The sequence below is a fragment of the Ctenocephalides felis genome, unplaced genomic scaffold (genome assembly GCF_003426905.1).
Source record: "Ctenocephalides felis isolate EL2017-DRISC unplaced genomic scaffold, ASM342690v1 CF-g0.4_SCAFFOLD_01604, whole genome shotgun sequence".
Taxonomy (NCBI): domain Eukaryota; kingdom Metazoa; phylum Arthropoda; class Insecta; order Siphonaptera; family Pulicidae; genus Ctenocephalides; species Ctenocephalides felis.
The window spans coordinates 28,928,675-28,941,956 of record NW_020537758.1 but is presented as its reverse complement, the minus strand read 5'-3'; the positions used below and the strand labels follow the sequence as shown (position 1 = coordinate 28,941,956).

The 13,282-nt window shown below is 28.0% G+C and overlaps 1 protein-coding gene across 1 annotated transcript; it reads right to left on the bottom strand.

Annotated features, from left to right (window-relative positions):
• Positions 1-346: 346 nt before the first annotated feature.
• LOC113373613 lies at positions 347-4,974 on the bottom strand. Its single transcript, XM_026613900.1, has 6 exons — positions 4,893-4,974; positions 4,411-4,652; positions 3,497-3,816; positions 2,128-2,383; positions 573-623; positions 347-529 (listed from the first exon to the last, which is right to left on the bottom strand). The coding sequence occupies exons 1-6, from the start codon at positions 4,972-4,974 to the stop codon at positions 347-349; spliced, it is 1,134 nt and encodes a 377-aa protein (XP_026469685.1).
• Between the last annotated feature and the right edge of the window lie 8,308 nt (positions 4,975-13,282).

Genomic DNA, 13,282 nt, shown 5'->3' with positions numbered 1-13,282 from the left:
TATATATGTATATATAAAGTACTCGAACAATGCAAAAAGCACGAATTATAACTTTTGTCTCGTGAAAAGTTTTCAATGGCATTCATATACATTATTAGTCTTGGAAAAATAAATGTTTGTTCAAAACTCCAGTTCTACGTAATTGTTTCAAACTTCAAGTTTCTACTCTTCGTGGACTATATCTATTACAAAATATAAAATAAAATAAATAATGTTTTATAAATAAACTATTATATTGAAACTTCCATCAGTTATCACAATAAGAGTCCTTTAACATCTAATTGAGGTGCGTCCGGAACCGTTTTCAAGAACTCAGGCACCTCACATGCATACGTATAACCTCGTTTCACATCCTTTGAATCAAATGCAACCAATCGAGTTTAGAGATTACGTCGGTGCAGTAGACATAGTCCTTTCTAATCTCATCTAAACTGGCGTACGGATTATTCACACCTATCAACACCACACCCAACTTGGTCTTAGGTTCGTAAATGATTCTGTAGTAAACTTTCGGAACGGGTAATCTAGGATTTGCGTATTGTCGAAATTCAGATAGATCTCTTTTTGCTCGCCTTTTCGTTTGGGAATGTCAAGATACCGTTTGTGCCCGTGTAGAGATCAACCTGAAAATATATTTTGTTACTTATTTTGGGAAACTGGATATTACAAATTCCTGGTTATTTTTAATTTAATGTTTAAGATCTTATATATTAAACTCAATTACAATATAATATATATATATATATATATATATATATATATATAAATATATATGTGTGTGTGTGTGTGAATTGTATAATTTTGTTACAACATATTATTTTGTGGTTATGCAGTTAATATTGCTCATTGATTATAGTTTCGATCAGCTAGACTTTTAGGGCGAGAATAAAAATAATTTGTGTTATTTATGAAATGCTTAGTTCTTAACATAAATCATATAAAAAGCTCGTGATACACCAAGATGCTACCGAACTCTGTTAAAATAGATCACTTTTCGCCAAATGACTAGATAAAATTATTGGCTTTATCAGGCCATTAAAAAATGATATATAGTTTAAAATATTGTTATTTAGATAAAATAAAACGGTGTTACAGATTGTCAGATAATTTTTGATATGTTTGAATGTTAATGTTATGATGTTTGAATGTTGATTTAATACTGATGTTACATAGATGAATGTTGAGATATTACAAGTTTTAATATTTTTATATTATTTTTCTGATTGATTGATTTTTGGGAGCAAGCAACTGCCTATTTAATTCATTATTTTATTATATATCGATCTGTGATTTAGTATTAAAGGCTCAAGTTTAAAAAAGCTGAATTTCTTAGAAAGTCCGATAAATGATAGGATAAGGGATCATTTTGAATTTCGGCATATTGTAATAAAAGGGATTAGGTTTTACTATTTCTATTATGTATGAACTTAATTATTTAATTTTATTAGACCATGGTTGAGTCTTGGGCGTAAACACTGGTTTACGTGTATTTTTTTTTAATATTGTCCTACCAAAGATAGCAGTTGAAACGTAATCAAACCTTAATATTTTAATTAATTATTAGTTCCATGAAATGATTTAAAAAGTATCAACGATATAAAGAGAACACCATTGTACAATTTTCAAGAATACTAAGTTGCATTGGGTTATCAGTTAGTATAAAAAAACTTATAAAAAATATACTACATGCAGCAAAGGCCGGAGAAGGCTACTTTTACTTGGATTCGTATTTTGGTTCTATATTTCCAAGTGTAAATGAATATCGCTATTGTTCGATATGAGGTTGACGGCGCTGCGTATGAGTCAGTTAAAAAATAAATACACGTGATATCTTACTATACCCTCCCTCCCCCACGTGATATTTCGTGATTTTTTGTCAAACCCCCCCCTCCCCCTAAAAACCTCACGTGATTAATGGACGCCCCCTGATTACAATGTATCTATATGTTTGCTATGATTAATAAAATAATCATAATAAAATAAAATTAGGCAGTACTTTAAATAACCAAGATTTAAAGTCTTTCATCTATTTAAGCAATTTATATTTTTTCCACAAAGAGAGAAAATGGGTGTACAAAAGCTAGAGAAACAGCCAGTATAATCTATTAATCGTGAATTAATTCTCACCTCGATTCCTCTGGCGCTCACAAAATTCCTCACCGAGGACTCGACGCGTTCCCAGTTGCCCCCGTTAAATGTCTGCCATTGGGGCGCAACGTTCAAGAAATAGAACGTTCCGCGCTGCTGCGAACCGTATATAAAATCCACCTTAGCGGCCAGGTGTCCACGGGCCATGAAGTAATCGTTCGTATCGTGCACTAGTTGATTTGCCAGTTTAGTTGAATTTAGAATTTTTGCGATCATTGACTTCTGAGACTTTCTCCTGAAACATGAGATTAGGTAAATGTTAAGTACTCGCTTTTCTTTGAATATATTGATTATTATTTTTCAAGTTCCAAATAGTTCTCCAGATTGGATATGACTACTTGATTTTTTGATAGATTAGAATTGATTAGATGATAAACATATTTTTCACAATGTTAGTTCGAGAGTACTTCATGTGAAGTGGATATGGGAAATCTTACATTTATAATGTTTTAACTGATAATGCATTCTTTATGCCCGAATGTGACTACTGCTGTTATAAAATGCTAGTACCATTGTCATGAAAATTTGCAATATATAAATTACTAAATGTTATATTATCTTTCTAAAGCAGAAGTTTGTTATCGCCAGGAAATTCCACTTTATTCACTAATTTTATGTTTTCTCGATGTTTCAAGTTATTCTGAATTGTTTGAACCAAGTTTCAAAAAAGTATGCATGCATGAATGATTTTTGAGTTGTGTTCGGTTGAACCGAAACGATTTATAAAATTATAAACCGTTAGAAAATCATCAGCTTGGTATCGTGCTGATAAGTTTTAAAGATCGGCCGGGCCGTTTTTTTCATAATTACAATAAATTAAATGAAACTTAGCATGCAGTAAGAAATCATGGTCTAACCAAACAACCTAAAAACTAGAGGCCTAAAAAAGTGGTTGAGATATCAAAAGTCATTAAAATGTATACTAATTACATTGTTTTCAGGGCATTCAACGTGTTTCTGCCCTATAATTGATATAATTACATATATTTAATTTAATTTATTTAATAAAGTTCAATTCATTATTATAATTGAACTAAGAGATTGAAAATGCCAAAGTGATTAATGCTTGTGTACTTAATAACTATCAATTATCATTTTTTGAAAGCAGTTGATAACTGAGAAAAAAACTCAAGAGTGTTAACTGAATAAGTACTTACTGGAAAGCGGCATTTATTGAAGTAGAATTACTAATTCCATCAGAATGTCTTATCTTAAGTAACTACTAGACTTTGTAATCCATTAAATTGATTACATTGTTTTTGGTAATTTACAAAATTAAGTGGATTACTCAATTAAATGTTTTTTTTTAATTCTATTCTATTCACGATTTTTTGGTAACAATACTCACTTATAAGCGTTATCAACCGAAAAATCATAGTGCTTTCCTTGAATAAAGTTTGGCCTAGGCACAGAATGCTGATATCCCGCATTGGCAGGTGTCATTTTATGATGACTATATAGAGTCTCTGCCATATCCCTGTCATGACATAGGTCGAACAATTTTAAAACTCTTCCGGACGATAATTGAAAGCCTATTTCATAGATTTCGGATCGGCTTTCTCTTCTACCGCATCTGCGACCCGTGGGTTTGGCTTCGTGATACGGGTTCGAAACACAACGGGCTGTGCTGATATTCGACTTGCCCCAAGGCAATTCGAAAGAGCTGCCCTGAAAATTTTAATTAATATACATTTATTAAAACTCCCTGGGTACGAAAAATGATAAAAGAAAGAATAAAGAAGGGCGAGTGGTGATGATTATTTGATTGAAATGTAGGGTAATGGAATTGAGCAAAAAATTTGGGAATATTTCCAAAGGAGATCTTTATGCAAATTATGACAAATTCCAAAAACATTAAATGTATTAATCATTGTGCAAGCTCATGATAACATAATTATTTTAACTAGCGTAAATGTTTTCTTAATCGCGTTTCTGCCAAATATTGATCTCATTTAAAAAATTAATAGTTCGTTAATAAGAAACGAAAGTCGGGAATCGCAGTGATTAGTGAATTAGGAATCGTACTGATTAGATTTCGAAACATATATTTCAAGAAAATTTAAAGTTGCTAAATGTCGTTTAAAAAAAATTAAATTCATTAATCATATTCGAAAATTTTTCCAACTTGATTTAAGGATTTCTGATTCTTTGAACACTTCAAAAAAATTATTATATTGTATGCGATTATACGGATGTATACAATTATCATGATTAATTTCGTAGGTTTTTTTATAAAATTCGATGTATATTAAATCTAATTACCTCAATACAAGTAGCCATCATAGTTTCAACATAGACGGCCCCAGTCAGCCACCAGAACCAAGGCATTTTTGAAGTGCTAAATTCACTTCCAGCGCATGCTAGCTCTACTTTTTGATTGTATTCCAGACGTAAAATGCCAGAGTCATCTTTAGGTTCTAAGAATTTGTTGGTCCCAGGGATAATGAACAAAGGTTGAGGGTCTCCTAGACCCCCGGTTATTGCAACTTCACATCCGGCTGAAGCTGGAAAAAAATTATAAAAAATCATGCATATGAAAATTTATCAATTGCCTAAGTAGCTCGTGTGCTGAAAACTTTGTAAAATATTTGCTATATATATATATATATATATATATATATATAGCTAAAATATTTATATATATATATATATATATATATATATATATTATTTAAGAGAAGTTAGTCATTTCACTTCATATAAAGCAAAAATATTTAATATATAAATTCAGCATAAATATTTACCTTTATCATCCGGCTCATAATTTATGGTTCTGGAAGATACACAATGCAGTGAAAATATTAACAAAATGAAATTCTTCAACATTGTTTATACAATGTCTATGCAAATAATAGACGTCTGCGAACTGATGTTGCTGTATCCTGCTCTCAAACAATGATTACCGCTATTTATACCCGGAATTTTCTATAAAAATATGTAGAAATTGTTATATATATACATGTATACATATATGTAAAATATATTATACACAAGTGTATGATAAGTACATTTTTAGTGATATGAATTGGTTGCTTTAACCAGGGCTTTATAGTACATATTTAGAAAATATACAAAAAATATACAAAATGTGAAAATATCGAATTAAATATAAATGAAAAACAGTTTTCTATATACAACTAAATAGTAAAAACTTAAATAATATTCGAAAGATCAAATTTGAAATTTCTTCAAGTAAGTTCTAATTTTTCTACACCATTGGACCAAATATTTTTCATTATTGAGTTCTTAAGCAATTTAGAAGGTATTCAAGATTAAACTAGATATTTTCAGCAACAACTATTAGAAAAAATAAAATTAACTACATAATCAATTAATTATTAGTAATGCAATTAATATATATACTGACAACGAAACTTACTATATATATTAGAGTAAATAAATTGTTATAGTTCTAAGTGGATCTCAAATATAAAAAAATATCTAAAAATATTTTTTTACATTATTTACTTGAATTATAAAATTGTCATTATGAAATTAATTTTGTTCATATTATATTTTATTTGCAAGTTTTACTCTTCAGTTTTACATTTATAATCGAACTATGTTTATAATTCTATAACCCTATTTATATATACCCACGTCACAAATAAGCAAATGGGAACAGATTTACGATTTTAATCCCATGATCATGAATTAATTGATGAAAATATTTGTGATAATTAATTTTATCCGATAAAAATTTTTTAATCAATTCATTTGCGTAAATGATATGAAATACTTTAGGATTAGAGGTATCGATGATTTGCAACAAAATTGATTAAGTGATCATGATCTTAATCACGTCGATAATATTATTTCTAAAACTTACAACTAAATTGTTATTTTCACAGATGCTTGATTAAATACACGATATATACTGATTGTATTTCTTATTTTAAAATAAATTTATACATGCTAATTGTTTATAATAGTATTTACAGTTCACTTTTCGGCGTTTAACATTACAATGGAATTTCTATAACTGTATTGTAAACTGGTTTCTTTTCGACGGATTCCTTATTTGAATGAACAGAGATTTTGTATATAAATATATACATATAGATGCCATATATACACCGTTATGATATTTGGTATATTTTAAACATTGCCTCAATTATTTATTAAAAGAATACAACATATTTCAGTGATAATAATTTTAAGTAGCCAAAATAGTGTACATATATAAAGCTATATAAATATATGAATATATATATATATATATATATATATATATATATATACGTCTTTCTGATAAAATTGTTTTAATAGAGAATGCATATTTTCGAAAAATAAGTCTAAACGGCAAATCCCTGAAGTATGTATGATTCTTCAAAAATTAAGAATGAAAATTGAAAGCTATAAAAATGAAAATATATTTTTTACTGAAGATGACGGTTTTTAAATATATATATATACATATACAACAGTATCAAATCAAACTGTGGCCATTATAAGATTCTTAACATTTATTGCGTTTGCGATAATACGAATGACTGATATTTATAATATTCAAATTGAGGGACATCATATTTCTTCCTTGGCATAAAGGGATGTATTTTAAAGCTTTTTATACGTACCTATATTTCTCATACATAACTTTATATACAGGATCTGATCAATAAATGGATAAGAATTTCCCGACGTACCTACAGCGACTTACAGCCCATGAATAATATATTATTAAAAATGTGTTTCCGTGCCCCCTGCACATAAATCAGGGAGATGCTGTAACTTATTTGTATACAAAGAGATTTAAATAAATACACATATCTTTATGTATTATATACACTGCGCGGTATGACTTTATTAACAATTTTGTTGGAGTATACACAGCTTACGTTATTCTTTCATATAGTGATAAAATATAATTTGGCATGTACTTGGCAAACTATGTTACAAAACTATACTCAATTAGTCTCAAGAATCTTAGAATTTATAATCTAAATGATAAATTTGACAAAATAATTATTTACAATTATACATAAATTTGACAAAATGCTGAATTCTGAATATGATGTTATATTTGTTTACCGAGTCTAAAAATCGGGCAGAACATCAATAAAAAACAAGCGTTTCTTTACAAATGTTTTCTAATACAATTCATCCGTCGTGGCTATAACTAGTATTCGCTAGTAAACTAAAATATGGAACAAAAAATGTATAAAATTTTAAGTAAAAAAGTAAAAGTACTTACGATTTGTTTATTCTGATATTAAAATCAATGAAAACAATAATCCATGATATAGGGATATGGTAATGCCTAATTACAGCATATATATATATATATATATATATATATATATACCATTCATCTATTTTAGCTATACATTTATATATTATATAATATTGCAGCTACTTTTTTAAATATTTTATTTACTGCGTTGTATGCATATATATTAAAATATATAAATGGGCAAATATATTAAATATGTACGAAAACGATATATGTATGGTATTATGTAATTTTGTCTTTTTTTCATAAAAATTAGCAGAAGCAATTACGCAAAGCAGAATTTAAACAGGAAACCTTGTGGCTGGTAATCCGAGGCCTTGCCTTAGTTATCATAAAATAGCCCTATGAATAATTTGATTTGTACAAGAAAATTATTAAGGCTCATTATGACTTATATATATATATATATATATATATATATATATATATATATATCATTAACTTATGTTTTAATAAAGATTAAACATAGTCGTTATTATTGGCAAAAGTGCAAATATTTGGTATTGACAAAGCTTTGGCTTTCTTTATAAATAGCATATTTTTAACAATCCAATATTTTTCAATATTATTATATTTTAATAACGATAGTACAAACTTTGTAAAAATATTATTTGTACCATGATAGTCCAGAAATACTGGGCACATCTTTTACCTATGGTTGTTTTATGCACTACGTGCTATTTGTTTAAGATCCATATTATATAATATTAAGCTGAATTTAAACAAAGCGTCATATCATTAAACTCAAAGCACAAGAAAGGCATCATGTTGATATTAAATTGTAATCAAAATCAAATGAAAAAGACAACAGTTCTTTTGTTTATATTCCGATCATTTTATAAAGGTGTCCTCAAAGGAATAAAAGTTACCCGTAAATCTGTCAAATCCTTTGCCTATCTTTCAAGCGTCCCCGACCGTTTGTTCGTCAAATAAACATCGTGTATATTCATGAGAGTAATATAAGCGCTCTCATTTTAATGAGCGATTTCTTTCGAGCGAAGCTCATTACCGATGAAGCCGAGACGTTCAGGACATCCTTCTTTTTAAAGGATACATGGTTCTCAAAAGGCAATTTGGATTAAACATACCAAAAATATATTAGCGATAGAATATATAGAATCTTCCACACCACATTTTCTCCTGATCAATATATCCCTTTCTCTATATTTTATATCTGGATTCATTGTATTTTAATTTACACTCAAATCATCTATATCATCACTATTAAAGAAATTCTAAATTATTTATTTCACATAGACAAAAAAGTTTTAAAACATTGTCATACTGAATATTATTATTTAAAAATTACCAGAATAAAACATCATTCAAAATAAATTCAAATATTTCTAAAGCATTATAAACATAAATTTACAATTATATTTAGTTATGATTAAAAGATTCAAATATAATAAATATGTTGTACTATTTGTACTAATACGGTATTAGTAATAGCTATGCATAAAATATTATTAAACTTATCATGTACATATTTTATTATTAAACTCATCATATAGAACCTATTATATACTTATATATTCTTGTTAAGTAGATTTGAACTTTGAGAATTTCTCAAGTATAAATCTTGGCGTCCAATAATGCTAAAGAAAACATCCCCTTTCCTCCAAAGCTCGGTCTGCAACTTGATGAGAGCTTTCTATAAAAGTTCTAATAACTCTCGCGAGAGAGATACATTTGCATATTCTTTTTAAAATGTTCGCCGTCTTTAATTAAAATCAAAGTAGATTTATTATATTGTTATTAATAATTTAACAAAGTGCTCGTGAGATGTTTGAATTTGTTTAAAACGAAGCTCATGTATTATTCTAGGCTCTGTGCAATATTAATTAGTCGTGGAGCAATTATGTTTTGAAAATTCTTTGTTGTTGTTTCTTAAAGCAATCTAAATGCCCTTGTTGAAATCTCATTACTATCGTTTACCGAGCAAGATAGACCACAATAATTTTAATAATTTTATTGTGCTTTAATAGGAATACTATCAATACAAAGTAAAGGACTTTAACGAATATTAATCAGGTAGAGTGGTAGACAAAGAGATCATATACTATGTCAAATTATTACTAATAAAATTGATTGTCCATTAATTAAATCACTTTAAGGATATCACATACAACGAGTTTTGAGTTTTATATCGTTTATAATGTATTTCAATTTTTAATGTATGAGGAAATTGCAAGTGTCGCGCACTTTCGCTGATTCTTACTGATGTATTCGTGTTGCCATTACCATAATGATACAATATTTTAGTCTGCCAGAAAAAGCACTTGTTTCTTTTTAAAAGGGGTTGAAAAATATTACTAGTATATATATATATATATATATATATATATATATATAAAGAATTATGTAAAAATTCTTGTGTTCAGATTTTTAAATAATTGTAACGTTCAACAATCTACAATGTTTTGCATTTTAAAATCTAAACTTGCAATCTATTTAGAGCGATTTGTTAACCCAATATTAGAGAATTTTAAAAATAGCTATATAAATTTATAATCTTCAAATTATAAATTATTGTTGTAAATTATTTGCAACTATGCAATCGTTCTTTGCGATATATTATATAAAGCATTATTTCAATAGTAGGTTTAATGTATTTATCACATTTTTTATTAAAATTATTTATTTCAAAAAATACTGTCGGTAAACTTACGATGTAAAACATTTATTTTATAATTATCAATTATATTTAACGCTATAATTATAAAGTTATATTAAATAGTCATGTATTTTCCAAAATAAACTACAAAACTATAAATCGTTAGACGTAGTCGATAAAGTATTACCTCAATAAATAGCCTTGAAAATTTAAAAGATTTGTAACAGTCTTTCTTTGAATATTATGATTACTTATCTCATGATAAAGAATATTAATTTCAATATTATCAATTTTATTCAAAAAGTATAATACAACATTGTAATAAACAATTAAGTTTTTCCTAATCTAACTACACTATATAAAGAATTATCTCGCCTGTTAAGTGAGCACCTTACATATTCAAGAAAATTCATATATCATGCCTCTATTTAAGTTTTTTGCGTATATATTACTAATGATTAACTAAGGATATGAAACATTAATTTTATAATTGTCAATTCTTCTAAATAAGACAACCTGATCACAATGCTGTATTAAACAATCATGTCTTTTCCCAAACTAACTGCAAAACTATACGATCGTTCTTCGCACTCTATAAAATATTACCTCAATAAGTGAGCACCTTAAAAATCTGAGGAATTACATAGATTTATAACGGTCTTCACAAATCCTTCGAGCGTGATGGGCTGCCTGGTTACTTATATTATCGTTTACTGTGATGGATTCTGAAACGAACACCGGGATATATTTCTATAGTCAGCTTATTGCCTGATGTGAAGGGAGGATTAAGGGTGGAATTCCAGCTCAATTTACTATCACATATAGGTTCCAGGTTGGAGGAAGTCACGTATGGCTATTATATTTACTTTATGGAATTTATATTGGTTTTTGATATTAACTTTTTTTGTACTGAGACCTATTATATTCGCATAAAATTTTAGGTATTTTCACATATTCCTCCAGTTTCAATTCTGATTATTAATTCAGTCTTTTGTCAATGTAAATTTGGTATCAACGGTTTTCAATAAAACTCAACTTTGTTGAATAAATTTTAAATTTGCTTTTGCAATTATAGAAAATCGGACCATTTAATTTATAAACCTATACAATTTTATATTAATTCATTCCTTTTCATCAATTGTAAGTCATATATATAACTATCTTAGATAAAACTCTTATTATTTAGAAGTTCGTTCTTCACATTCTGTTAATTCCAATAGCATTAACGTTTTATTTACTTTATTCATGTTGATATCGAGCAGATATTTTTATGCACTAGAGTAATATTTCGTCATTTTAAAAAATAGTGTTCATTATTATTATAAACTAAATGATTTCTGTTAATAAATTTAATGTTTCAACAATTGTTACGAGCCCATATTCATGTAACGGTTAATAACGCGGAATAGCCCAAACAAGTTTCCGGCTTTATTCTATCCTTGGCCAGCTTGATGTCAAGCTGTAGTGACTTCGGTTTCACTTGCAAATAAAGATAGCAATACATTTTCAAGTAAAGATAACCCTTACGGAGCATTGCTGCATTATAAAGAAACTCGAACTGCACTCTTACAGAAATTGTAATAATAAAATTTATCATACAGAGATGGGACAACTGTTCGGGTTGCCATCTACAAAATCTGACGTAGTTGTTAATTAAAAATAATTACGACAGCTTATAGAACCCGCTGATCGCTGTTCAAATAAAATAGAAACGGAAAAAGTAATATTTACATTTGATCAAGTATTATTTTAATGTTGAATTATTAATATAACAATATTTATACCGTGCGTTACCTTTATTGGAGAAGTGTGGCTATATAATCAAAAAGTACGGATTTAAAAATAAGTTAGGCATTCTAATATTGATTTGGGTCTGTTTCATTAATGTATTTATATCACCTTTTGGTATAAAATTGGTTGATTTGTCCTCCTTACAAAACGATGTTATAAATTTCTCTAACATGTTAAGTCTATGTCACGCTCCTTGCATCAAGATAACGTATTCATCGAAGTGCCCCCAGCCGCGATCACCTTGTGGGGGGCGCGAGATATATTCGCGATAAGGGAAACATGATTTATGTTCTCTCATTGACGTCGCCGTACAATCAAATCGGCGCCACCGCAGACCGCCTTCGCACTTCCTTTTCTCGACGATTTGCATCATCAATATCAGGCTACTCTCTAAAGCTCCGCGTTTTAAAGGGAACGTCTCTCTGCCGTTTTAGATTTACTTCACCGAAGTAATTTAGAAAAGTTTAACAATTGACAGACGTATTGTACATATTCACGTGCCGGTGTAATTTGTCTTAGGAAATACACCTCAAAATTTCTATTTTTTTCAGTTTTTCGCTCTTTAGTATTCTTGGGATATATATATATATATATATATATATATATTATAATATTTCAAAAACTATACTCATCTATTTAAAACTATATTAGTTTTTTTTATTATGACGTCATAAATAGTCACAAATACTATCAATATTACATCCGTCGCAAGAAATATTTGTTTGGTTTTAAAATAATGTTAATGTAATTTAATATATTTTAATAAATATAACAATTATCATATAAAATATGTAATGTTGTAATGGACTATATTCATTATTATTATACTATCATATTATATAGCTTATATTATTTAATCATTTAGACTTCTATTTAATTTTATACTACTTATTACATTTTATAAATTCTTATTTTCAGAAACTTGCTCTATGGAAATGGGTGATTGAGTTTTCATTGGATAGACAAGTAAATGGTTTTTTTATACTATGTATATATATATATATATATATATATATATATATATACTAGGGTGGTCCTTAAAATGGTCATTTTCAAATTTCCTTGCTCCCAAGGGCTCAAATGGTTCCAAATTGATAAAAAACGATTCTCTGAAAGTTTTAGCTCTTAATATTAACGTTTAGATAGAGCGCAATTCAATCAAGGTTTGTATGGAAAGAGCATGGAAAAAATTTTGAAAATTTAAAAAAAATGTTTTAGGTATAACTTAGCGACAAATGAAGGAGTTTTTTTCATTCATGTGTTCGCTAAATTACATCTAAAAAAACATTTTTAAAATTCTTGAAAATTTTTCCATGCTATTTCCATACAAAACTTTGATTGAATTGCGCTCTATCTAAACGTTAATATTAAGAGCTAAAACTTTCAGAGAATTGTTTTTTATCTATTTGGAACCATTTGAGCACCTGGGAGCAAGGAAATTCGAAAATGACCATTTTAAGGACCACCCTAATATATATATATATATATATATA